This window comes from Toxotes jaculatrix, chromosome 1 (assembly GCF_017976425.1).
Source record: "Toxotes jaculatrix isolate fToxJac2 chromosome 1, fToxJac2.pri, whole genome shotgun sequence".
Lineage (NCBI taxonomy): Eukaryota > Metazoa > Chordata > Actinopteri > Toxotidae > Toxotes > Toxotes jaculatrix.
Window position 1 is genome coordinate 21,152,249 of NC_054394.1, and position 22,979 is coordinate 21,175,227.

Below are 22,979 nucleotides of genomic sequence, written 5' to 3' on the forward strand. Positions count from 1 at the left end.
TTGATCCTTTTCTCACCCTCAGATTCTTCTAATCCTAAATATGCTGCCCAAACAAGTGAGCTAGTTTAAGAATTCACAATCACAGGATAGGGACAACACAGAATTCTTTCTGATGGAGATTAAAATTTTAGCTTTGCCACAAAGCTGTATTTTATATAACTAAATTATGTGAAACCACAGACTTGTAATTTGTTTCACTTTTCTCAAGCACTTATGTGCCACTCAGTAATTTTATAAGAAAATGAAATGATAAATCCTTCTTATTTATGTCTGTTTTTCCAAATAAAAGTAAAAGTCATGAATTCAGAGTTTTATGTAAGTATTACCAGCAAAATGTAAATGTAAAAGTATTGAAATGTAAGCAGTATTTTCATGTTGCAGCTGATCAAGGTGGAATATTACTAAGTTGGCTGTATTTACTTAAGTATTGTACTTAAGTAGAACTTTGAGGTACTTTACTTGAGTGTTTCCTTTTCGTGCTACTCTATACTTTTACTCCATTAGTTTTCAGTGGGAAATAATGAACTTTTCACTACACTACATTTATTTGACAACTGTAGTTGCAGGTTACTTTCGAGATTAAAATTCTATGTAAAAACATGATAAGCTTATAAAATAGAGTATACTGTCAAAGACTCAAACAGTTCTCAAACATTTTGGCTTGTGGTCTCTCACAAAATGTGTATGCTTGGGACTCCTTGTTTCTGTTGTCTCTGAGTAGTCAGCAATTTTACCTAACACTTATAATTTATGAATCCAACTTCATTCCTCTCTCATCAGTCACCTCACAATGTCACAGATTTTTCTTGTGACTCCTCGGGGGCCTGACTCATAGGTTTGGAACCGCTGGACTAAACTACCAGCTACTAAGTAGTTAAAATTAGCTCCACCTCAAGCAGCTGTAAAATTCTGCTTACACTCTGATGCATCAGTGTTAGTCATGTCATTTCTGATAATGTATCAGGCACAGGGCTTTTACTTTTAGTACTTAAGGAACATTTTACTGATAATACGTTTTTACTTTTACTTAAGTGGGACAGTAGATGCTGTGCTTTTACTTGTAATGGCGTTTTTTTGTTTTTGTTTTTTTAATTTTGGAAAGTTTAGGAAAAGGGTTACTCTTCAGGACCACTGGGGAAGTAGATGTATAGAGTAGCATAAAACAGATGTACACAAGTAACACAAAACGGTCTCTGAGTAAATCCACACGTTTCCACCATTGTGGAAAACCCCACCCGATTACTAAGACAAAAACATAAATGGAGGATCTGCTCACTGCGCAGCCGCCGTGCCTACCCCCTCATCGCGCGCCGTGACGTCACTGCCCGTACTCAGCGTTTGTCTGCGGACGTTCAGGCCGTGGTGCTTAGTTGATTCTCTCGTTAGCGGACAGTGAAGGTTACCTGCTTCAACAGTGCTTGAACGGCAACCTTTCAAACTGTCTTCTCACACCACGGGGCCGGACTAATCGCTCAGATCACTCACATTTCCATCGACGACATCATATTAGATTTTATTGATCTTAAAACATCAGCTAAATCTAAACACATTTAGCTTGACAGCTAGTTAACTGTTTGTTTTGCTAACAACGCAAGCCGCTTTTCGACCTCCTCCGACCACGAGAACACCTACTCCTGAGATTTGGTAAGAAGCTTTTGTCTTTTCATATATGTATATCGTTTACATGTCGTTGATGGACCTACGCCGGCAACTGTGTTCGTGTTGGTGTATGTTCAGCATAGTAAAACCGCTGGTAGTAGCGGGGCGGTTGTTTATCTCGATACCGCGCCGCCAGTGTGGCCTTGGCGCAGTTGGCTCTTCAACCTCTGCGCAATCTCTTCAATGCCAGTCATGCCTCACAACACCTGTTAAGTACAATAGTACCTAGATGAAATGTGTAGTTTGACAGTCGTAACTTGAAGCGTCCTTTAATTCAAACCTTCATGCGATGTTTGGCGTAACTGTAACATAGTGATGCGCTTGGTAAATAAACCTACTGTAAATTAAACGGCTGTCTGGCAATAATTAGCTTTTATCTCAGTAAAAGATCTGGCGTTACACAACAAAATGAAGCCTGGCCAAACCCAGTAATACTAAGTCATCAAATGGCGTGCAGCATGAGATACTATACTATTTTCTCCAAATTTGACTAATCGGTTTTTCAACTAATTGTTTCAGCTTTGTGATTTTTTTTTTTTTTTAAATCAGTCATCCCTAATGTTATGCACGTGTTATATCATTTTGTGACGTTCTTGTTTTTTTTTAGTAAGGATTTTGTTTGCTGTGTTTCAGAACCATGGCTTCCCAGGTGAGACAGAATTTCCACCAGGACTGCGAGGCTGCAATCAACAGGCAGATCAACCTGGAGCTGTATGCCTCCTACGTCTACCTTTCTATGGTGAGAGGAACTGATGATGATACAAATGAAGTGGTCATTGTAAAGGGAACTGTATGTAACAGTTGTGCTGGTAATTCTTACTGAGAAGTGATTCTAATTCCGTTTAATTTGTCTTTATTGTGGTTATGTAACTTCTGTGTTAGGTGGGGTTATATGGTGTGTATTCTCATGCACCCTCCAGTGTGTGGCCAGTGTGCCAACATCCTTCAGATAAATGAAAATGCATGTGGGAGGTTTGGATGAGGGTAGTTAAGCAGCCTACTGCCATCATAAATAAAAGCCATCATCACTGCAGCCTTTTTTTTTTTTTCGACATTAAGCTGTTAAACATGTGAGTGAGTTTTTATGTGTCAGTTTGATGTCGTGTGTTTGAAATGAATGTTGTGTGGCTGAGTAATAAAGCAAAGGTTGAAGTTCATTTTGAGATGATGTACAGAGAAAGGGCAGAGAGTGCATTGCCTGTTGTTAAAAGTGTGCCTCACTGAAAGCACGGCCTTGAATTATCGATCCCACGCACAGCTGTATATGTAAAAGGGTTTATATACCTTAAGAATGTACACTACTTTCTGGTAATTTCCAGAAATTACAAGGATCATATTAAATAAATATAAATGTTTTGTTTAGTTGAGATATTTTTTAAAATGTTTTGTATTTTATTTGCCTTGTATCTGTGGGCCTTTAATATTTTGCTGTGAAGAACACTAACTGTAATAGTGACCTTTTTTTTTTAAATAGTAGCAGTGGTAGTGTGACCTCTTTAGTGGAAGCAACACGGTACTTTAAGGTCACTATAGCACATTTAAGAGTCATTTTAAGATGTGATTCTGAATTGGACTGGACTGAAACATTCAAATACTGTCACTCTGTTTTCACAGTGACACTGGGTTGGAAGAAAGGTGTTGGAAGATATTTTTTTTTTATCACTGAATGTTGGCATAGCAAACTCCACCCACATGGCTGTTTTTGTTGCTCTGTGTAATAATCTTGGCAGCTAGTTGTTTTTGTGCTATGTTGCAACCTTATTTCAGGACTGTTTTTTGTTTGTTTCATCTGAAGGACATGGCTACATTAAAAAACACCAACATTCCCCTCTTTCCTCCTCACAGGCATACTACTTTGACCGGGATGATCAGGCATTGCACAATTTTGCCAAGTTCTTCCGTCATCAGTCACATGAGGAGCGTGAGCATGCTGAGAAGCTAATGAAACTGCAGAACCAGAGGGGGGGGAGGATCTTCCTACAAGATATCAGGGTATGAGCTCAAATTTGATGTTGTAGCTGTGTGAAAATGAATGTGTAGTTTAATGGCCGTTAACTTAAAACACTCATTTAAGTGAGATTTCTTGCTCTGGGTTATCATAATCTCCCATGTTGGGAGGGCAACAAAAGGCCAAAAAGATATAGAGGGTGTGAGGGTGCTGTGCCGCTTATCTTTCTTGGACACGCAAACACAACCCACCGAGCTTGAGTAAAACGTTAAACTGCAAACCAACTTTGAAATAATCAGAAAGGTTGCTGTCTGGTTCAGGTCGTTGGCCTCCGACCTCCTCTCATTAATAATTGTCTCACTGTTCTCCTCACCTGATTTTTATTGCAGAAGCCCGAGAGGGATGAGTGGGGCAGCGGTGTTGAGGCTCTTGAATGTGCCCTGCAGCTTGAGAAGAGCGTGAACCAGTCCCTGCTGGACTTGCACAAGCTCTGCTCTGAGCACACTGACCCACATGTGAGTATTAAACCGTGGCCCACAGTATTAGCTTATTATAGAATTTTAAAAATAATAAGATCTGAGCACACACTGGATGTACACCTGTACTTAAGAGCTACAGAGATTGCAAGTCGTTGCAAATTCTGTAGGTTTCCTTTTTGTTTTTTGCAGAATGTGGAAACACCTGCCAGACTTTGATGTGGCCTATGTGTTGTTTTTACTGCACAGCTGAGGTGTTTTACAGCAAATTAATCTCAGTTTTTGTTTTCACCCGTATTCAGAACAAGTTTCGTTTAAATGCAGAACAAGGCTAACTGGTGCTGCCATCACAATAGAATCATCAAAAAAGTGTCTGGCTGTGAGCCCTTGTCAGTTCAACTCATGTCTAACATTTGCTTGTTTTTAAATATTTCAGCAGGTCATTAAAAACAACACAGAAAACAGAGTTATGTCATTTTAGTTTAGTTTTTTTTTTTTTCAGTTACATTCCAGCGAGTGTGTGTTTCAGCTCTGATTTGATTCAACTCTCTGTTTCAGCTGTGTGATTTCATTGAGACACACTACCTGGACGAGCAGGTGAAGTCCATCAAAGAACTGGCAGACTGGGTGACCAACCTGCGCCGCATGGGGGCTCCTCAGAATGGCATGGCCGAATACCTGTTTGACAAACATACCTTGGGCAAAGAAAGCAGCTAAATCCCTCCAGATCACATTTACAAAAGCTTCTATATATGTATATTTGTATCTTGCTTCCAAATATTTTCAACATACAAAGCCATCTGCATGGTAGTGGTTAGTCATTTAAACCTTATATGCTCATGTTGTTTTTGCCATTTCCTCTTTATTACACTAAAACTCTGAGAGCTAATACATTCAAATCCCACTCTTATATCTCACACTTCTCTCTGCTATCAGCTACATCAACATCAGTACTATGTATTTGCTGTGTTCTATGCCAGGAGCTGTTAATCAAACCAAATAAACTGAACCCTCTGGATTCTGATAAGTCTCATTTTTTTATTGCTGTCTCAATGTAAAAAAAAACCAAAAAAACCAAAAAAAAACATAAGTAATTTGAATGGTCTAAATCGAGCTTTACAAAGAGATGTAATTATAGTGCCAACGGTCTGTTTCACTTCCATTTCCAGAGAAAAACAGAACTAGGTAGTCAGGTAACACCTTTATTTAAATGTCCCTCAAGCCCCCCAAAAATTCCTTTATAAATCCAAGGGTTTCTAGGGCTTGTTTTATATCTTTACAAATGAAACGCTTCTGAAGACACAGCTGTTGTTGTGTTTAAACTTATGGAGCGCAAAAACTTTGGCTAGTTGAAGGAGGTTCTACAGGCTGGTCATCAACAAAATAATCACTATGTTTATCTGAATGTGAAGAACATAATTACTGTTTTCCTCAGAGCTTGCGGTCTCTAGAAAATATATACCAAATATCGAAAATAAGTAGTTTGAAGAAACTATCACATCTTTAAACATTAACAAATTGCCATTGGTCTTTTGTGCTTTTGAGTATTTCATAGACTGTTATGATCTCCTTCAACTGATACTTTCAAAGATTAGTTTTTAAAGTTAAAGTATGTTCAGTGTTGTTTTTCTGGCTCTGGAAGGCTTATATAAACCAAAGTACTTGAGGGATTTCCAACTCAGAAATGAATTAGGGAAGTGTAAGTGAAATATTTAATAGACCTGTGTCACCACAAGTTCCCCTCTTTTGTAATCAGGCATTTGTTTTCTTTCAGGGAGACAGACTGTTGTTGCTGTGCCTATCTATGGTTGGTACAAGTGTCACATGCTCTAGTAGTGATCTAGGATTAACAAGACAACAACCAACAGTACTAATGTTAGAATGTGTTTTGACATGGTTTTAAATTACATATTATTAACACTCAACCACAATAAATACATATTTTTTTTATATACAGGAAACTATGTCTAGACTTTTAGCAAATGTGCCATCCTATTAGGGAACTTGGTCTATGAAAGTTAAAAAATATTGTATTATAAATACTAGATTAAATATAATACATATATTTTATTCAATTCAGCTCTTTTCATTTTGAAATCTGCATCAATATAGTGAAATGAAAACTTTTTTAAGAGTTGCAGAGCTTTAAATTTTATAATGTTACAGCATAAAATTCCAAAACATTTAATATATCTTACCTTTCTAGGTAGTTAATGTAAATTCATGAACTGGAACAGGATTTTAGATATTGCAAATGTTTCAAAAATGTGTTTAAATTAGTTTGTTCCTGCAGAACACTGGATACCGTATACAGTCATCCTACTACAGTTGTGTAGTAGGATAGTGGAGTGAAGTTAGACTTCGGACTCAAAGGTAAATGGACAGTCATTGAACATTCATTGGAATTACACTTCTTGCCAAAACACACACCACACTATTATTTATTCCCAGCAACAACAGCACTGAAACAGAACTGGAAGAACAACTTTGAGGCACATTTCTGAAATGAGACAATCAAAACCTAAGGGCAACAAGGAAGAGTATTACAAAATCAACATTTGTTATCGTAGTGATAGTCACAACTGACTGTAGAATACATAAATGTGAATTAACAGCTTCCATAGTCCCTGTCAGACTGAGGTCTTCATGCTTCTTCAAGCTCCACCAGCACACCATCACAGTCTTTGGGATGAAGAAACATCACTGGTTTCCCATGAGCACCTATTCGGGGCTCTGCTGACAGAGTTCTGATGTTCTTTGCTTTCAGGTCGGCTATTGCAGCATTGATGTTGTCTACCTACAACTCAGGAGCACATTTTGTCAATTATTCATTCATCACTTCATTTAGTTTGATATATACATGTGTGAAATGCAGAAAAAAAATCCCCATGTGTTGTGTTTGCGACTTGCGTCCAAAGAATGACACAGACTAAGGAGTGAGTCAGCTAAGGTTTAAACTTTGCAACTTTAAGTGTCAACACAGGGCACAACAAAAACACATGGCACACTAAGCTACCTCTTTCATTCCACTTACCCAAACACAAGTACATTCTCAAAGAGCATTGAGGACTTATGCACAACCCTCTGTCCACCAGTGTGTTATGTTTTAAGTAGCTTTACTGTAATAATAATAAATTAGATACCAGCTGTTACTGGCTTTTTGAGACCATTGTTTTTTTTAAGACCTACCTTGTGGGACATTTCACTGTTCACAAACTCATCAGAGCTCTCTGGTGGACAAACTATGTATTACTGACACCCTTTCTACTGCTGATTGGATGTTGCATACATTCCTTGACTTTTCTGCTGACATTGGTTGATCTGTCTGTTGAACTCTTGAACAATGAGGAACCCCAATAAGAACTGGAACGAACGCACCAATATTAGACTCAGACTCCTTATTACACAACAGATGTGCCATCACTGGAAGTCTTCAGGTAAAAAGTAAAAACTGGACTTCAGTGTAAAACTGCCAACATCCATAACTGAAACATTTCAACTCATCAAAGACAGGTGTAACTAATAATGAAAATATAATGCATACATTCCATTCAGGTGTGTCACTGGTATTAGGGCTCAGCAGTTGGCCCTGCTGACGGAAAACACTTTGACATGTCACAGGAGAGAAAGCACAGGCATAAATAAAAAATGAATGGCGGGTGAATTCTTTTTATCTACTTCGGTTTCAGGCTCCTGGTATTGTGCATGCTGACTCACTGTCACACCCTCGTGGCTTACCAGGACACTTGAGCAGAACAGAGCCATCAATGATTTAACACCTGCGCCTTTCCGGGTATGACAAGGCAAAATGTCTGTGGCTGTGACATAGGCCTATTGTTCATGCTGGCTCACTTGCACACATAAACAGAAACAGAGCCATCGTTATTGTTATTAGTTACTGCTGTGCTTTTCCTGCTATGACAAATAATGTCTGCAGTGAGAAAGTTCTATTCAGCCTGATCGGATGGTAGAAGTGGGTTCCACATAAAACCGACTAGGTGTATGAAATGTCCGCTGACTGTAATCCCTATGGCGTCAATGTTTCCTCACCTCAAGACAAATGTGGTGCATCCCTCCAGATTTGTTCTTCTGTAAGAAGCCAGCTATCGGGCTCTTCTCCCCAAGAGGATGGAGCAGCTCCAGCTTGGTGTTGCCAAGCTCCACAAACACTGTGTAGACACCATGCTCGGGCAGGGGCACCTTTTCACTCACTGTGGCCCCCAGCACATCCCGATACAGAGCTGTGGCCTTCTCCATGTCAGGGACAGCAATGGCAATGTGGTTCAATCTTCCCAGCTTCCACAGTGATCCAGGGACACCCTGATGAAGGGTCGCTGTCGTTGAATGTGCCCTCAGGAGTGTGAGACGAGAACATCTGGAAAGACCTGCAACTGAGTAACAGAGTAAAATAAAGTAAGATCAGCTAGAGCTGTTGCGTTGGAACATTAGTCCTAAAACTAGAATTTTTAATTATTTTTGCCCCACTGGTTGGAAAATTCCTCTTTGTCCACACTGTCTGACATTATCAGTTTCTTATGTACCAACTTCCAGTGCTTCAATTAAGCTTTATGATGTTTACAGACATGATGTTTATATGGCTGCATCACTCCATCAAATGAACATATCCAGATGTAGTTGGTATCTTTGGAAACTGTCTGTGTGCTTAAATACCGTTTGGCTGCAGAGCATTGGTTTAATGACTGATACACATACATGAGGTTCATACACTTACTAGAAAGTTACGTTTTTGGAAAAGTACAGCACTGACATCGGTTAACATTTCTATTTCAGTGAATATTTTTAGTTTTATTAATTCTGATCTGAGTTCAAGAAATCATTTGTACACTGGTGAATAAATAAACATGACTATGATCAAGACAGAGTCAAACTGAACAAGCTGTTTAGTTATCTTATAAAAGAAATCCAGTTACTTTTTTTTTTACACAAAACACGAAAAGTGCCATGTACCCAAACGCTGCGAGAACTCGTGATGTAACGTGAACGTGAGACAGAAGAGTAAAACAGCTTATGTTCAACAACGCTGCAGTCTTGTTTGAGATTTTACAATAAATCGGAGGACGAATATAGTACAAAAAGTCATGCGCTTGGTGGTTAGATCATTATTTACACAAACCAACCTGCAACCTTCAGCACGGCGGACGCCATATTTGTATCTCGGAACCAAACAGCAGCGGAAGAGTTTCTCGGTGAGCCTGTTTACCTGCGACACGGACACGGATCACACATGTGGGGGAAACGATGGCTAGTGGAGATATGTGGAGTGTGCTGGAGGAGTGTGTGAAGAAAATAAATGACAACACGGCACAACCAGAGAACTTTCTGAGGCAAGTGTTTTCTGTCTGCGTGATTGTGTTGTTGAAAAAGCGGTTAAATGTTGTTGCAGCGTCGTTCACGCGCGTTTGAACAGAAGAGGTTCAGCTAGCTCACCGCTAGCTAAAGCTAACACGAATTCAGTATTGAGCTCCTTCAGTCACGTAAAAGTACCAATATTCCAAATACTCCGTTATAAGTAAAGGTTATACACTCAAAATCCTACAATAAAGTACATAGGCAATATCAGCAATGTACTTAAATGCCAAAGTAAATGTACTAATTTTGTAGTTAAATGTCACCTGTGACCGGTATATTATTCTCACACCGCAACACCGTTACATTATGAATACTGGTGCGTGTTAAGGTGTACAGTTTATTCATAGTAGTTCAGTCTAAAAAGTACAATATTCCCTTCTTAAATGCGGCGGAGTCGAAGTACAAAGAAGCATAAAGTACAAAGGACCTCAAAATTGTACAGTTAATGAGTAAATGTACTTACTTGCATTCCACTACTTGTTCTATGTTATAGGAGCACAATATAGTAACTATGTTTATTTAGATGAGTATTTGAAAACCACAGTTACATGGGGTTAGAAAAGAAGCAACCCAGTTATCCCTCATATTCTTTATCAGTGAGGACCTCAACAGCTACAGAACACTAAGCTAGTCTGCATCTACACCTGGGCTTCCTGTTAGTTCACTAGATTTTAAACATGGCATGGCATGACTGAGCGTCCAGTATATAATTAAAGGGGACAACTGATCTTACTGCATTAACAAAGCTATGCTTAGAATAAGGTACAGTGCCATCAAATGCTGCATGAGGTAAGGATTATGTGTTTGTGACCCCTGAGATATTGCAGGACAACCAGCTGTTGATACATCAAAATGTTATTGTGTTCAATAAAAGAACAAAACTTAAATGGTAAAAAAAATTAAAGATGTAGGATTTGACACTACATTTTAAGTTTATCTCGAGTCACAAAACCATATAGATGACTAGATTTAGTGGTGTAATATAGGGTAAGACTCTTTAATACACTTTGAAAAATGTATGTGTTTTTGAACTCTAAAAGAGGTGTTGCCTGATAGATTTAGACTAGTAAAAACAAACTGCAAGGAAGCAAAGTTATCTTGCTCCATGGGCGTCTTTTAGAAAAATACAAATAAAACATACCTTCTTGTTTCTGACGATACACCAGACTTGCCATACTGATTATATGTTTCTATCTTTGCAGCCTTCAGGATGGAGTGGCATCAGACTTCACCTCTCTCACTAAAACTCTGTACGACCTCCACAAAGCTCAGGAGTCTGCAGGTTATAAAGGCAGCCTGTTGGCACAGCTGGTGGTGGAAAACTTTGATGAAGAACAGATCTGGCAGGAACTGGAGCTGCAGAACAATGCTGTGCTGAAACACTTTAAAAGCGCCATAGATGAGGCTTTGTCAGATGAGACATTAACGGTGCTGGTAGAGGAGGAGGATGGCGATGAGGCGGAGGTAGAGACTGATGATGAAAATGTCGATGATGAAGAAGAAGAAGAAATGGAGGAAGACCAACCGCGCAGACAGTCTAAGAAAATGACTGTGGAGGCTGAAGATGGGGCAGAGGATTATACAGATGAGGACTCTGATTTAGATTTTGACGTGGATGCTCTGGAGAAGCGAGAGAAACAGAAGAAAGAGACCAGAAGCAATGCCTCCAAAACAAAGGTTGTTCCTTCTGAGGTTGATGATAAGTTCTTCAAACTGTCAGAGATGGAGTCGTTTCTTGATGATATGGACAAGCGAGAGGGAAAGGAGAATGAGGATGAAGATGCCATAGACTATTTTCAGGACGTGCCCTCTGATGAGGATGATGATCTTGACCTAGATCAGATCATGTCTACAAAAAAGCAAAGGAAAAAAACTGTATGTATTTTATCACTTATTCTCACCTTTTCTTACTGTGTTCTGATGATACAGATGACAGGAAATATATTAATTATTGTTAATATTGACAGGCAAAGAGCTCCAGGAATCTTAAGTACAAGGACTTCTTTGATGCTGTAGATAGTGAACCATCTAAAGCAGATGACCATTCAGATGGTGCAGATGACAGCATGGATGAAAGCCAGGAGGAAGGTGAAGAAGAAATAGATGACGAAGATGATGATCATGATGGTGAAGAGGAGGATGACGATGAGTAAGTGTGATTGATATTATGCAACGTGTAAAATTATGTGTGGGAGAAGCATGTTTGGTTAATTCCTCTGTGTTTGTGCCCACTTTTTGCCAGGGATGAAGAGCGAAGTCACTCTAAAGCATCTCATAAGAAAGTGACCTTTAACCTCTCTGGGGATGAGGAGAGCGAAGGAGAGGACATGGAGGACATTTTTGGAGGAAAAGCTTCAAGCTCAGCAAAGTCTGAGTCAAAGTCATCATTTGAGAAACGACAAGAAAAGGTAACCAGGTTTAAAGCAGTACTAATTAGATTTTCCAGTACTTTTTCTATTTATCCAAATAAGGTATGCTTCTCTAATTCATCAGCGTTTAATTTTGTCTTAATATGCAGATGCACAAGAACTCCAACTAAATAAAATGATATGATATATGTGATATTCATGCTTCAATCAGGAAATATGTCATCACTGAATAAGAGGAAGATGGCCAAGTATTTGAATCCTAATTTTTTCCGATACTCTGTGCTAGAGGCATGTTTCTGTCAGTGTTAAATGCCCATAGCTGCTTCATCAGTGTAAGTCAGTCAGCCTGTGATGAAGGCTGTGTTCAGATCAACCTTAGCGTTCTGTGGAAAAACACATCCCTGACATTTGTTTGATAGAGGCCAGTCTGGTGACAATTGTGGTGCCAAAGCAGAGGGCAGAAAACCAAAGTCAAGCCAGTCTCAACTTCTGCTGCAGTGCAGCATCAGAAGCTTCATTCAGATATAACAACAGATTTACAGATCTGTGCACTCACGTGATATTCAGCACCTGATGCATGAAGGAGCGCTGAGTCAAGTATGTTGTGGTATAAAGAGAGTAGAATGTTTTCTGTTTTAATAGACTGATCTGATGTGAGTAGAATCTCCTCAGCAATTCAGAATTGGCTCTTTGACAATGTTCCCTGGTTTCTTAAAGTGATCTGAGATAATGATTGAAATAGTAGATTGCAGTGCGCCTAGAGGGCAGTACAATACAACTATTTCTCTCTCTCCATGCTGTTTAACCTTGCTGCAGTCTTCATCTTAGTTCTGTTCAGACTTGTGCCGTGTTGAAGGTGATATGGAAATGTTACTAGGTCTGAACTAGTAAGAATACCGTTGTGACTTTTATGTAAAAGTGACCAGGGTGCTTATTATGAGACCAATATGTTAAATTGCCATCACATTAACATAATAATATACATGTTTGAAATGGGCTTGCGGATCCTTCAAATTCAGAAATTTTTTACTCAAACTGGACTTTACTCAAATCACAACTTTTTCGTGACTCAGCGGTACTTGAAACATCTCCCACCAGTGCAACCCCTTATGTTGTATGTGCACAAGGCTGATCTCCATCTGAACACCTGCTAATAGTAATTATTACATCCTATTGTTTTTCTTACCTGCAGATGTCACAAAAGATCGAGGAGTTGGAGAAAGCAGCTCTTGCAGAGAAGCCCTGGCAGTTGTCTGGAGAGGTGACAGCGCAGACTCGTCCAGAGAACAGCATGCTGGAGGAAGATGTGGAGTTTGAGCAGACATCCAGGATGGGTGAGTGACTCCTGTGTTTGTGTGTTGCATTCGTATGTTGGCAAATTACTTTATGTTATTTTGGATTTATATAATTATTCACCCCTGTGCCATGCATATAGTGTTTCATTGAAGTTTTTTTGGTGATTTTATCTGCGCCCTTTTAGCCCCTTCTATCACAGAGGAAACCACACTACAGCTTGAAGACATCATCAAACAGAGAATTAAAGACCAGGTTAGTCACAGTAACTTGGGTTTTAAATTGTCTGAAAAAACTATTTTATGTTGCCTGAAAATAACATAGTGCCTTTCACTTGTGTTTCCAAAAGGCGTTTGATGATGTGGTCCGCAAGGAGAAACCCAAAGAGGAGGTGTTTGAGTACAAGAAGAGGCTAACGTTGGACCATGAGAAGAGCAAACAGAGTCTAGCAGAAATCTATGAGCAAGAATACCTCAAGCAGACTCAGGTTTGACTTTTTTTAATCTTGTTTTCACCTCTACTTCAACACATATGAACCTTCGCTGCATTCATTTTTTTTCTTATTTTAGCAAAAGACAGAGGAGGAGAACACAGCCCATGTGGAAATTCAAAAGCTTATGGACACACTCTTCCTAAAGTTGGACGCTCTCTCCAACTTCCACTTCACACCTAAACCGGTAAGTTTTGCCTGACAGCACCAAATGGTGTTAAAATACTGATTCTGACTGGTCTTTTGAAAGATAAAGAAGTTACTGTCACCAGAAATCATAGGCTTATCTGGCAAAAACCTCTTGTGTAGGATATTTACCCTACACCCTCTGGTTAGTGACATAATCTGTGATTCTTATTGTATTAATAAGTTTTTAGCCATAAATATATAACATGCTGTCGTTTAAAAAACAAAACATGCTATCTTTAAATACAGCAAGTGCATAAAAATGGAAATTAAGTACATCTTTGTATAAACGTGCTGTATAAAAGTGCTGTCATTGAAAACCGCTTTCATGTTGCCTTTTGTCCACAGCCTGTTCCTGAGGTCAAAGTGGTGTCTAACTTGCCATCCATTACAATGGAGGAGGTGGCTCCAGTCAGCGCTAGCAATGCAACACTGCTTGCACCAGAAGAAATCAAGGTTTGTCATCCATCCATGTTCAAACATTAATTTTGATCTTGGTATATTTATTTACACTGTGTGTCTAAAACTACTCTCCTCTAACCAAAGGAGAAGAACAAAGCAGGAGATATAATGGGTAACGGTGAGAAGACGTCAACAGACAAGAAGCGCGAGAGACGCCACAAGAAGAAGGTGAAGCGTTTAAAGATCAAGGAGAAAGAAAGGAAACAGAAACTTAAAGAGGCCAGTAAAACTGGAGAGAACAAAAAGCCGTCAAAGGCTGAAGTCACAGAAAACCTCAAGAAACTCACAAAAGGAGGCAAAGCTACAGTACTCAAGGTGAGTGTTTTCTCTCATGATGTTTCTCGCATTGCTCCGGTCAAAATGTGTTCAGGGCCTGTATTTATAGGTAATCAGTATTAGCCTGTTCAAAATTTTCATTTGTCAGCATTTTGAGTTAGAAAATATAAACTGGACAACTGTGATGATATGAACACTGTGAACCAAATCCCACACTGGATTTTATTTATAAAATAATGATGGAAAAAGTTTTTTAAGGTACTTTGAGTTATTCCATTGAATGTCACTTTATACTTCAATACATGTCAGAGGAAGTATTGTACTTTTTGTTTCACATTTGACAATCATAGTCAACAAGTGACTATGGTTCTTATTAAAATTTTACACACAAAACCTGAATGAATGAAAAAATGAATGCAATAAAATATGAGGTATTTTTACAGATCTGACCATCCAAAAGTATATAAAATAGTTAAATTTAGCTTCCGAAGATTTTCACTTTGCACTTGTAATTTAGTACATTTCACACTGTGGTATTACTACTCAATCAATCAATCAGCCTTTATTTGTATACTGGTTAGGTTTATTTGTATACTACTATTATGTAGGTTTGAGTACTTCTTCCACCCCTGACTAAATCAACAAAAAGCTTAGATGAATCAGAGAACAGAAGTTAGTTAGAGCAGTCATTTGAATTGGAACTGTGTCCAGGATCAACTGGGGTGCTTAGCTGCATGTTGCTATCACAAACTAGGCCATCTATTTTAAGTTGTCAGACTGATTACTCAGGAGTCTGCTTCCACTACCCAGGCACATCACACCTTTTAGTGCCAAAATAAACATTATTGTGCATGTTCCTGAAGTGACGGAACTAACTTGGTGTTTCTCTGTTTCAGGATGAGGGAAAGGACAAGGCTCTGCGATCCTCTCAAGCCTTCTTTTCTCAGCTGCAGGACCAGGTCAAAAGTCAGATCAAAAGTGACAAGGGCCAGTCTTCAAAGAAGAAGAAGCATAAAGAAGTTTCTGTCAGCAAACTCAAATTATAATAACTGTGATGGTTTGATGTGTAAGATCAGCTTTTTATTGTACAGATTCTTTTTTATGAGAAAGCAGAAATATATGAAATCTGAACGTCCTTGTAAAATGTTTCCATTTTCATTACAATAAATCAAGTGCTCAGACGTGTTTGTGTTTGTTTGGTAATTGAGTTTTTTTCAACTGTAATAATTAATGTTCAGTCACATAAAAATATCTGCATTTTCCGTTGTGGAAAGATGAATGTACAGTTCCTGTCTGAAGACCCACCATTGTTTATAACACTATAATATTTTGCCTCATTAGAGAATCATAACAAATGATCACATAAGATAAATGAAGGTGTATTATGCTGCTCAGTAACAGTCCCTTTTGCGTGGATATGAAAGTAATCCACTGAACATCAGCATCAAATACAGACTTGAGATAACCTGTGTGACATGAAGTTTTGACAAGTGATTTTAGGTTTGAAATACTTTAATCTGGTACAGGTATAATTTTGCCCCGTCAGAGATGGAAGAAGGTAATAATACTCCAACAGTATTTTATTTCTGCCATGCCTCAGTCAAATTGAGAAAGTCATAGTTAAATATATATACAGAAAATATTGGGTACAATAAAATGTACTGAGTATAAGAACAGAAAGTGAAAGAATGGTTTCTCTCACTGTCTAACGTTGCTTGCAACAGCTAACAGTGATGGAAGAATACAATTTAAGGATGTAAAAGTAGAAACAAAATGTAGTATTATAAATTATAATAAGTACTACCGCAAACATTTTAGTAGTATTCAAACGTACCTGATCACACCTGTGTTGACGCGAAGTGAAGGCCCCACCCCCGAGAGAAAATTCCCATTACGTCACTGAAGATCATCACGGAAGTGAGCGAAGCGACGAAACACAAGAAACCCAAATAAGTTGGTGTGGTGTGTGTATACGCTTGATCGATATTCACCGGTAAGTTAATGTCACTTTGTCAACTGTCGATCGCTTTGAAATTACCAATTTCTTTTTCAAACTGCTTGCACGCGTTTAACCGGTTTGTTTTTAATTTTGCTCGAGTTTAGCTAGCTAACGCAAGCGATGACAGAACGGAGGACTGCTAACAAAGCACAGGCTAGCTAACAACCGGGTTTGACAGCTCAGACACAGGTTTGGGTTTGTAAACGTGTCTCTGATATTATGGTTGAGTATACAGATGAACAAACGAGAAATAAAATAGGTTAGATGGTAACGTTTAAAGTAGCACGACTTCGGTAGCCTCGTTAGCTGTCTGTCGCGTCAGGCTAAAGCTAACAGTTTTAATGCTAGGTAGTTTTCGTTAGCGAGCTAACTTCATGATTTCGCTGTGTTTATGTGCCCGTGTGTTGTATTTGTTTGGAGTAAATCTGCGGAATCATTCTGCTCCGATGGGTTGGTCATGCTCACATGATTAAGTGACTCACTGGATCAGAGGTGGGGGTGAGGTTAGAGGGATTCTGTAGGCTGGTTTCAGTTTATATGCTCCTACTACTCGCATGCGCTTCTCTTCACAGATAGTACATCATCATCATGCTGGGAGGAGGATTCAAAGCAGAGAGGTTAAGAGTGAATCTCCGGCTGGTCATCAACCGACTCAAACTCCTTGAAAAAAAGAAAAGTGAGTCCTGGGCTGAGTAAAAATACTGGTCTCTTACATCTGATATGGAATCAGTGGGTTCTTGTTTTCAAGACGAAGTGTGTTTCATTTTCCGTTCCTCCCTGTAATGACAGTTTACCTTTTTCCCACTCCCATTCACAAATTTAAAATGAAGCTGAGCTCGCTCAAAAGGCAAGGAAGGAGATTGCCGATTACCTGTCATCAGGAAAGGATGAGCGGGCACGGATCCGTGTGGAGCACATTATCAGAGAGGACTATCTGGTGGAAGCCATGGAGATCCTGGAGCTTTACTGTGACCTGCTGTTGGCCCGCTTTGGCCTTATTCAGTCCATGAAGTGAGTACTGAAGTACTCAACATACTGATGCACCGTGAACATAAATTATTGGCTCTGGGGAGCATGGGGCTTTTACATTTACACACACTATTAACTCTCTGCCTGTTCTAATGCTCAGCCTTGTTAATCTGTTTCCTGTTTTTCCAAATAGGGAACTGGATCCAGGTTTACAAGAGGCAGTGTCCACCCTCATCTGGGCTGCGCCTCGTCTTCAGTCAGAGGTGTCTGAGCTAAAAATTGTAAGTACTACCTAAATATAACAGAGTGTTGGCAACATTGCTAGCAATATTGAACAAGTTCCTTTATCCCTATTAGACCAGCCGTGACAGTCTTATTCCTAATGCTTCTTTCAGGTATCTGAACAGCTGTGTGCAAAATATAGCAAGGAGTACGGCAAGCTGTGCAGGACAAACCAGATTGGCACAGTCAACGATAGGGTAGGGAATTTTTTTCTGATGACTGCCCACGAGTCTGTTCAAGAATGCATGAACCTTTAGTCTGGAAACTTTTTAGCGGCATCTAATCAGATGTTTCTTGTGTTCATAGTTGATGCACAAACTGAGTGTGGAGGCCCCACCCAAGATCCTGGTGGAGCGCTACCTGATAGAGATCGCTAAGAACTATAATGTGCCGTATGAACCTGACGCCATGGTCCGGGTGAGCATATCAGAATAAGTTATCACTTGGTATGAAAGATGAAGTCATGCTTTCTGTTAATTTACCGCTCATCCACTCCTGTTTCCGGACAGCCTGAGGTGAGTCCTGGAGAAGAGGCAGACCTGATTGATGTGGACACTGACAAGAAATCTGGAGGAGGAGGAGGAGGAGGGGGCGGAGGTTTCAGTGTGCCTCCTGCCGCTGCTATGCCTATGCCAATGCCCATGCCCATGCCCATGCCTATGCCAACAGCATTCAACTACCCACCTCCCAAAGGAGGCGTAAGGAATTCTTTTTGAAGACCCTATTCTTTATGACTTTGTTTTGAATTATGCTTGTGATGAAAAGATTAGACTACAAAAGGAGTGGGCAACATGTATGAAATCTTCAATCGCAGTATATATCATCACATTAATCAAACATGGAGTGCAGTTACCTTCCTCAGAATTATTGGTATGTACAATATGATCAAGATAATATTGTACATACCAATAATGTCCAGGTCACCCAGAGTAGCCCTCAGACATCATTGTGGGCAGTTCTTGGTCATTTCTCCTGTAACCGTTTCCAACAAAAGCTGCCTGCAGAGAGATCTGTGGATTATTCTCAGTGATTTATATTCTTGTGATTTGAATTAACACACCCTTTAACAAAACACAGAATGTTTTTATTCTGAAGTAAACTGAATGTTAGGGCCCACTTTTTAAACTCTTGAGGTCGTTCACAACCATTGCTGATGATCACAATGAAGAATGTTATCGTCATGTTACGACTGTATGGTGATGTGAGAGAGATGAAGTTTAAACAGTGATCATTGCACTCAAAATGTGATGTATGGTCCGAAAACAGTTGTAGTTTATTATTCTTACTTTAAATGAATTCACAGTAGTCAGCTGACTCTCTCAGACTTGTACTTGACTGTCATTTTCCTCCAGGAAGCGTTTAATGCTCCCATTGGAACCTACAACAACTTCCAGCACCCCATGGGAGGAGGGCAGCCCCCTCAGCTGCCCACTTCTCCCCCCACATACGAGTCTGTAAGTGACTGAACCCTTCCCATCCATGCCCCCTTCCTGTTCCCACAGATGGACAGACGGACAGGGCAGGGCACCACTCAGGGAAGAGCAGTTCATTCAGCTTACTTGCAGTTTTGCCTGTCGTCTACGCCTTAACACTATTTCTCAGCGTAGGCCAAGATTCTGCTTCATCCGCATGGAATTATGAAATGCTAATTATTATGCTAACTACTAACTTGATCAGTTGCTCTGAGTGGGATTGAAATGAAGATATGAGAAATGTATGTTAAATGCATTTTGGAGAAAGCTTAGGCTACTTAAGTCCTAAAATCTGTTTTGTGTCACATGCTCGAGGTGATGGTCTCTCAAATATCCCCTGCAGTTTCCCCTTTTATTTTATTTCTGTTTTTGTTTACTTCTGCATCACTGAACTTAAATGTTAATTCTTTCTCAATACTAACACATATAATATTATATATTATTATTTCATTATGTCAACGACATGATTCCTGACACGCGTTCTCTGTGTTTCAGATTGATGACCTAACTGACAAACCTTCTGTTCCCTCCCAGGCTGTAGGTGAGTTCTGCCAACAGTCACCAACAATTTACAGATGAGGCTGGTGATATTCTATATTTTTGTTGTTGTCAACAAATCTAAAGACCAGAACTAACTAGTGCATTGGTCTGTCTTACAGCACTTACCGATTTCTCTATCCTGTCTAGGGTTTCACTCTGAAGATGCAAGTCTTTAAAAATGGGTCACAGATTAATAGTTGTATTTTTAAAAACCGCCAAACAACTTCCTTTACCAGCTGGGTATTGCAGTTTATATCAAATGTCAACTGCATAACAGCAATGGTATCATTATTTCTTTATCAGTATATTCTATATTCACAAGCAAATTTGGTTCTGTGGTAAGTACTTACTGCAGCAGGACAGTGTATGTGGTATTGATTCAAAAATAAACTACTTTGCCCATGTTTATCATAATGAAGGCACGTCACCCAGTACAACTGTGGTTTATTGTTTTTAATAGTTTTTGGACAACACTGGAGGTCTGTGGCACAGAGAAATATCAGCTTCTGGCATCACAGGCAATACTAAGGATGAATTCATTGTTGGTTTTGGTCCTTTTTTTAAGGTTTTGTGGCAAGAAGAAACACATAGGATATCACTTCATTTATCTTCTTTATCGTTTATCATTTATCTATTGAAATTATCCCCCAGGTCTCTCATGGAACCAACTTTATTGACATTTTTTGTCGGGTAGTTCTGCTTTCTGACTTTCTGTTATGTGCTGTTTAGAATTTTTGTCAACACCTGTAAAGCCTTTATTCCCCATCGCTTGTGAGGAACTCACTACTTTCTTACTTTCTTTTTTTTTTATAATCATATATTACTCTCCAGGTCCTGGGCCTTCACCTCAGCTGTATGACAACAACGCTCTCCCAGAACTCCCCTCTGTTCCTGACACACTCCCCACATCCTCCTTTGGCGGAAACACCACCACCTCGGATGACATCGACTTTGATGATTTAACACGGCGGTTTGAGGAGCTGAAGAAGAAGACTTAATTGCTATCTCCCTGGTTCAGACACACACACACACACACACACCTACACTGTGTCGTCACCTACACAGCTCAGAACAGGAAATAGAAAATGTTCAAGGCTCTGTATCAGATTTGAATAGTCCCCCCCCCCCCCCTTCCACAGTGACGTAATCTTACACAGATATTAAACATACGTATATTCTTACCTCATTTATATAGATATGACCAGCTTACTGAGGGGGTGGTTTCTCACTCAACCTTGTCAGTTATCAGAAATCTAATTTCTGTTTGCAGTACCAGTTAATTTCTTTCTATACAACACATAATATAAAAGCTTACAATCATGTTGGTGTTGACCCCTGTTCACTCCTTCTCATTTTAGATCACACCGACTTTTAACTTTTCCCATTTGTCTGCGTTATATATTATATAATCAATCCTAGATTTTAATTGTTGCTCTTCCCGGGGTTTTGGCTCTGACTAACACTTACAACACATGCCTTGATTCTACTTTGCACATGTAGTGTCCCTGCGATCTTTGCCACTGTGTCACTCAGTCCTGTCTCAGACTAGTCAAACAAGCCCGACTGGCCAACCCGGTTTGTTGGAGAGCTGGCATTCACATGAACAAAGCCTACAGATTGTTTCCATGGCAAGGCTACAATACAAGCCAGCATTTTTTTTTTTCATAAAGTTGTCAGGACAGATAGAAGCCATATTTTCATTGTCTTGCACAGTCACGCTGTTTTGTCACAGTGGAAAAGACGTTTTTCAAACACTGCATGCGCAGTGAGCTTGTCAAACTTTATTATTTACATCAGAAAAATGGGAGTATGAGTCTTCCAGGAAAAGCTCATGGTGACGCATGTTAAACCTGTTCTCTTCATCTGTCAGGGGTGATGGGGCACAGATGTAAAGTGATATAACAGTGTATTGACATCTGTAATATAAAACATTTACAATTATATAGATAGACCTATTAACACGAATGATTTAACTGTACAGCAAAAAGAGTTTGGTAGTAGGGAGGTGTTAAATATTTGACAAATCTGTTTTATATACACTATCTCCAAATAAAGGTTTTTTTGCCCTTTTGAATGTCAGTTTTACCAAATAACTACACTTTCTTATCTTTGAAGTACTTCATTTGCAAAACAAAATTTGTGCAGACAAAAGCAATCACATGACAGACTAATTTGACTGATACAATGCAAATATTGACCCCAGAGTAATAAGTTTGTGTTGTCCTCTGTGCTCGTGTGTGCATGTGTCTTTAATTGTATGTGCGCCACTGCATTTGCCTTAGTTACCATTTTTCATCAGAGGCCTTTCCAGTATGTTGTAGGATTATGCATTTGTTATCTATGAAGACTGAATACGTTAGCTGTGTTGAGTCTCAGTTGTTAAAATTATACTTTGCTTTATTTGCTTTAACCATAAAACAATCCTCTAAAATCTGTTGAGTTAAAGTTTGCATATTGGATAAAAAAAAATATCTGTACTGGCAATAGAGGTTTCTTTTTCCTGTGGAGAAATGGGAGTGAGAGACCTCTGTTGTGCAGACATGACGCGTTGCTGCAACCTAACCACACCAAGTTCTGCTTGCGTGGCAAATGAACGGTGGCCTTGAATAAAATGATTCAGCAGTTTCTGGAAAGCACATTGAAAAGCTTTCCAGCTGGTTGACAGACAAAAGTTTATTTATGGGTTTTACATGAGTTTGAGAAAGTAGAGATATTACCAACACTACAGAACTGTGATCTGCTCACTGTCTTTTCTATGTTGCACTGTTCTTTCATGCTAAACTTTGAGACACAAAATGGTGTCTTGTTGAAAAAAAAAGAAACAGATTTTTTTCCACTGTATACTAAAATACCAGTTTAATAAAATATTATTTGGAACTGGACACTGGTAAGGTTTTTACACTATTACTCTTACTGTTCACTTCTTCTGCTTTGCAATGTCAAATGGTAACCAGCAGGGGTCCTCAGTGTAAAGGTAAAGGAACCATTCCTGAAGCTGTAGATGCGGAGGAGCAGTGACCTACAACAAATATTTATTTATAGGTGAAGTGGATTATATATATATCCTTGTTGTTTAGTTTTTCTTATTTCAGATTGAAGGAATCTGTTCTTCATAGCTGTTTTGACAGTCCTGCATTGAAATACAATTTACCTACTCAACAGTGTAACTGAGTGTGAGGAATGAGTCC

The 22,979-nt window shown here is 39.2% G+C and overlaps 4 protein-coding genes across 6 annotated transcripts; 3 read left to right on the forward strand and 1 right to left on the reverse strand.

The window, feature by feature from the left end:
- The first annotated feature begins 1,348 nt into the window (after positions 1–1,348).
- Positions 1,349–5,107, forward strand: fth1a (ferritin, heavy polypeptide 1a). Its single transcript, XM_041033280.1, has 5 exons — positions 1,349–1,644; positions 2,293–2,398; positions 3,505–3,651; positions 3,997–4,122; positions 4,642–5,107. Exons 2-5 carry the CDS (start codon positions 2,297–2,299, stop codon positions 4,798–4,800), a joined length of 534 nt encoding a protein of 177 aa, XP_040889214.1. The 5' UTR covers positions 1,349–1,644; positions 2,293–2,296; the 3' UTR covers positions 4,801–5,107.
- On the reverse strand, positions 4,908–9,284 carry mcee (methylmalonyl CoA epimerase). Its single transcript, XM_041033293.1, has 3 exons — positions 9,222–9,284; positions 8,134–8,474; positions 4,908–6,880 (listed from the first exon to the last, which is right to left on the reverse strand). Exons 1-3 carry the CDS (start codon positions 9,247–9,249, stop codon positions 6,728–6,730), a joined length of 522 nt encoding a protein of 173 aa, XP_040889227.1. The 5' UTR covers positions 9,250–9,284; the 3' UTR covers positions 4,908–6,727.
- A 34-nt stretch (positions 9,285–9,318) lies between these two features.
- Positions 9,319–15,710, forward strand: mphosph10 (M-phase phosphoprotein 10 (U3 small nucleolar ribonucleoprotein)). Its single transcript, XM_041033236.1, has 11 exons — positions 9,319–9,428; positions 10,656–11,328; positions 11,421–11,602; positions 11,696–11,861; positions 13,015–13,156; positions 13,303–13,370; positions 13,465–13,602; positions 13,685–13,792; positions 14,140–14,247; positions 14,338–14,568; positions 15,426–15,710. Exons 1-11 carry the CDS (start codon positions 9,343–9,345, stop codon positions 15,573–15,575), a joined length of 2,052 nt encoding a protein of 683 aa, XP_040889170.1. The 5' UTR covers positions 9,319–9,342; the 3' UTR covers positions 15,576–15,710.
- A 699-nt stretch (positions 15,711–16,409) lies between these two features.
- On the forward strand, positions 16,410–22,673 carry ist1 (IST1 factor associated with ESCRT-III). Of its 3 annotated transcripts, none has more exons than XM_041033248.1 (10): positions 16,410–16,522; positions 17,101–17,204; positions 17,359–17,539; positions 17,691–17,778; positions 17,893–17,976; positions 18,086–18,196; positions 18,289–18,477; positions 19,132–19,233; positions 19,747–19,792; positions 20,623–22,673. In XM_041033248.1, exons 2-10 carry the CDS (start codon positions 17,117–17,119, stop codon positions 20,787–20,789), a joined length of 1,056 nt encoding a protein of 351 aa, XP_040889182.1. In that variant the 5' UTR covers positions 16,410–16,522; positions 17,101–17,116; the 3' UTR covers positions 20,790–22,673. The 3 variants fall into 3 exon arrangements, with proteins under 3 accessions (XP_040889182.1, XP_040889191.1, XP_040889201.1); XM_041033257.1 differs by having other exon boundaries at positions 19,786–19,792; XM_041033267.1 differs by lacking the exon at positions 19,132–19,233.
- Positions 22,674–22,979: the final 306 nt, after the last annotated feature.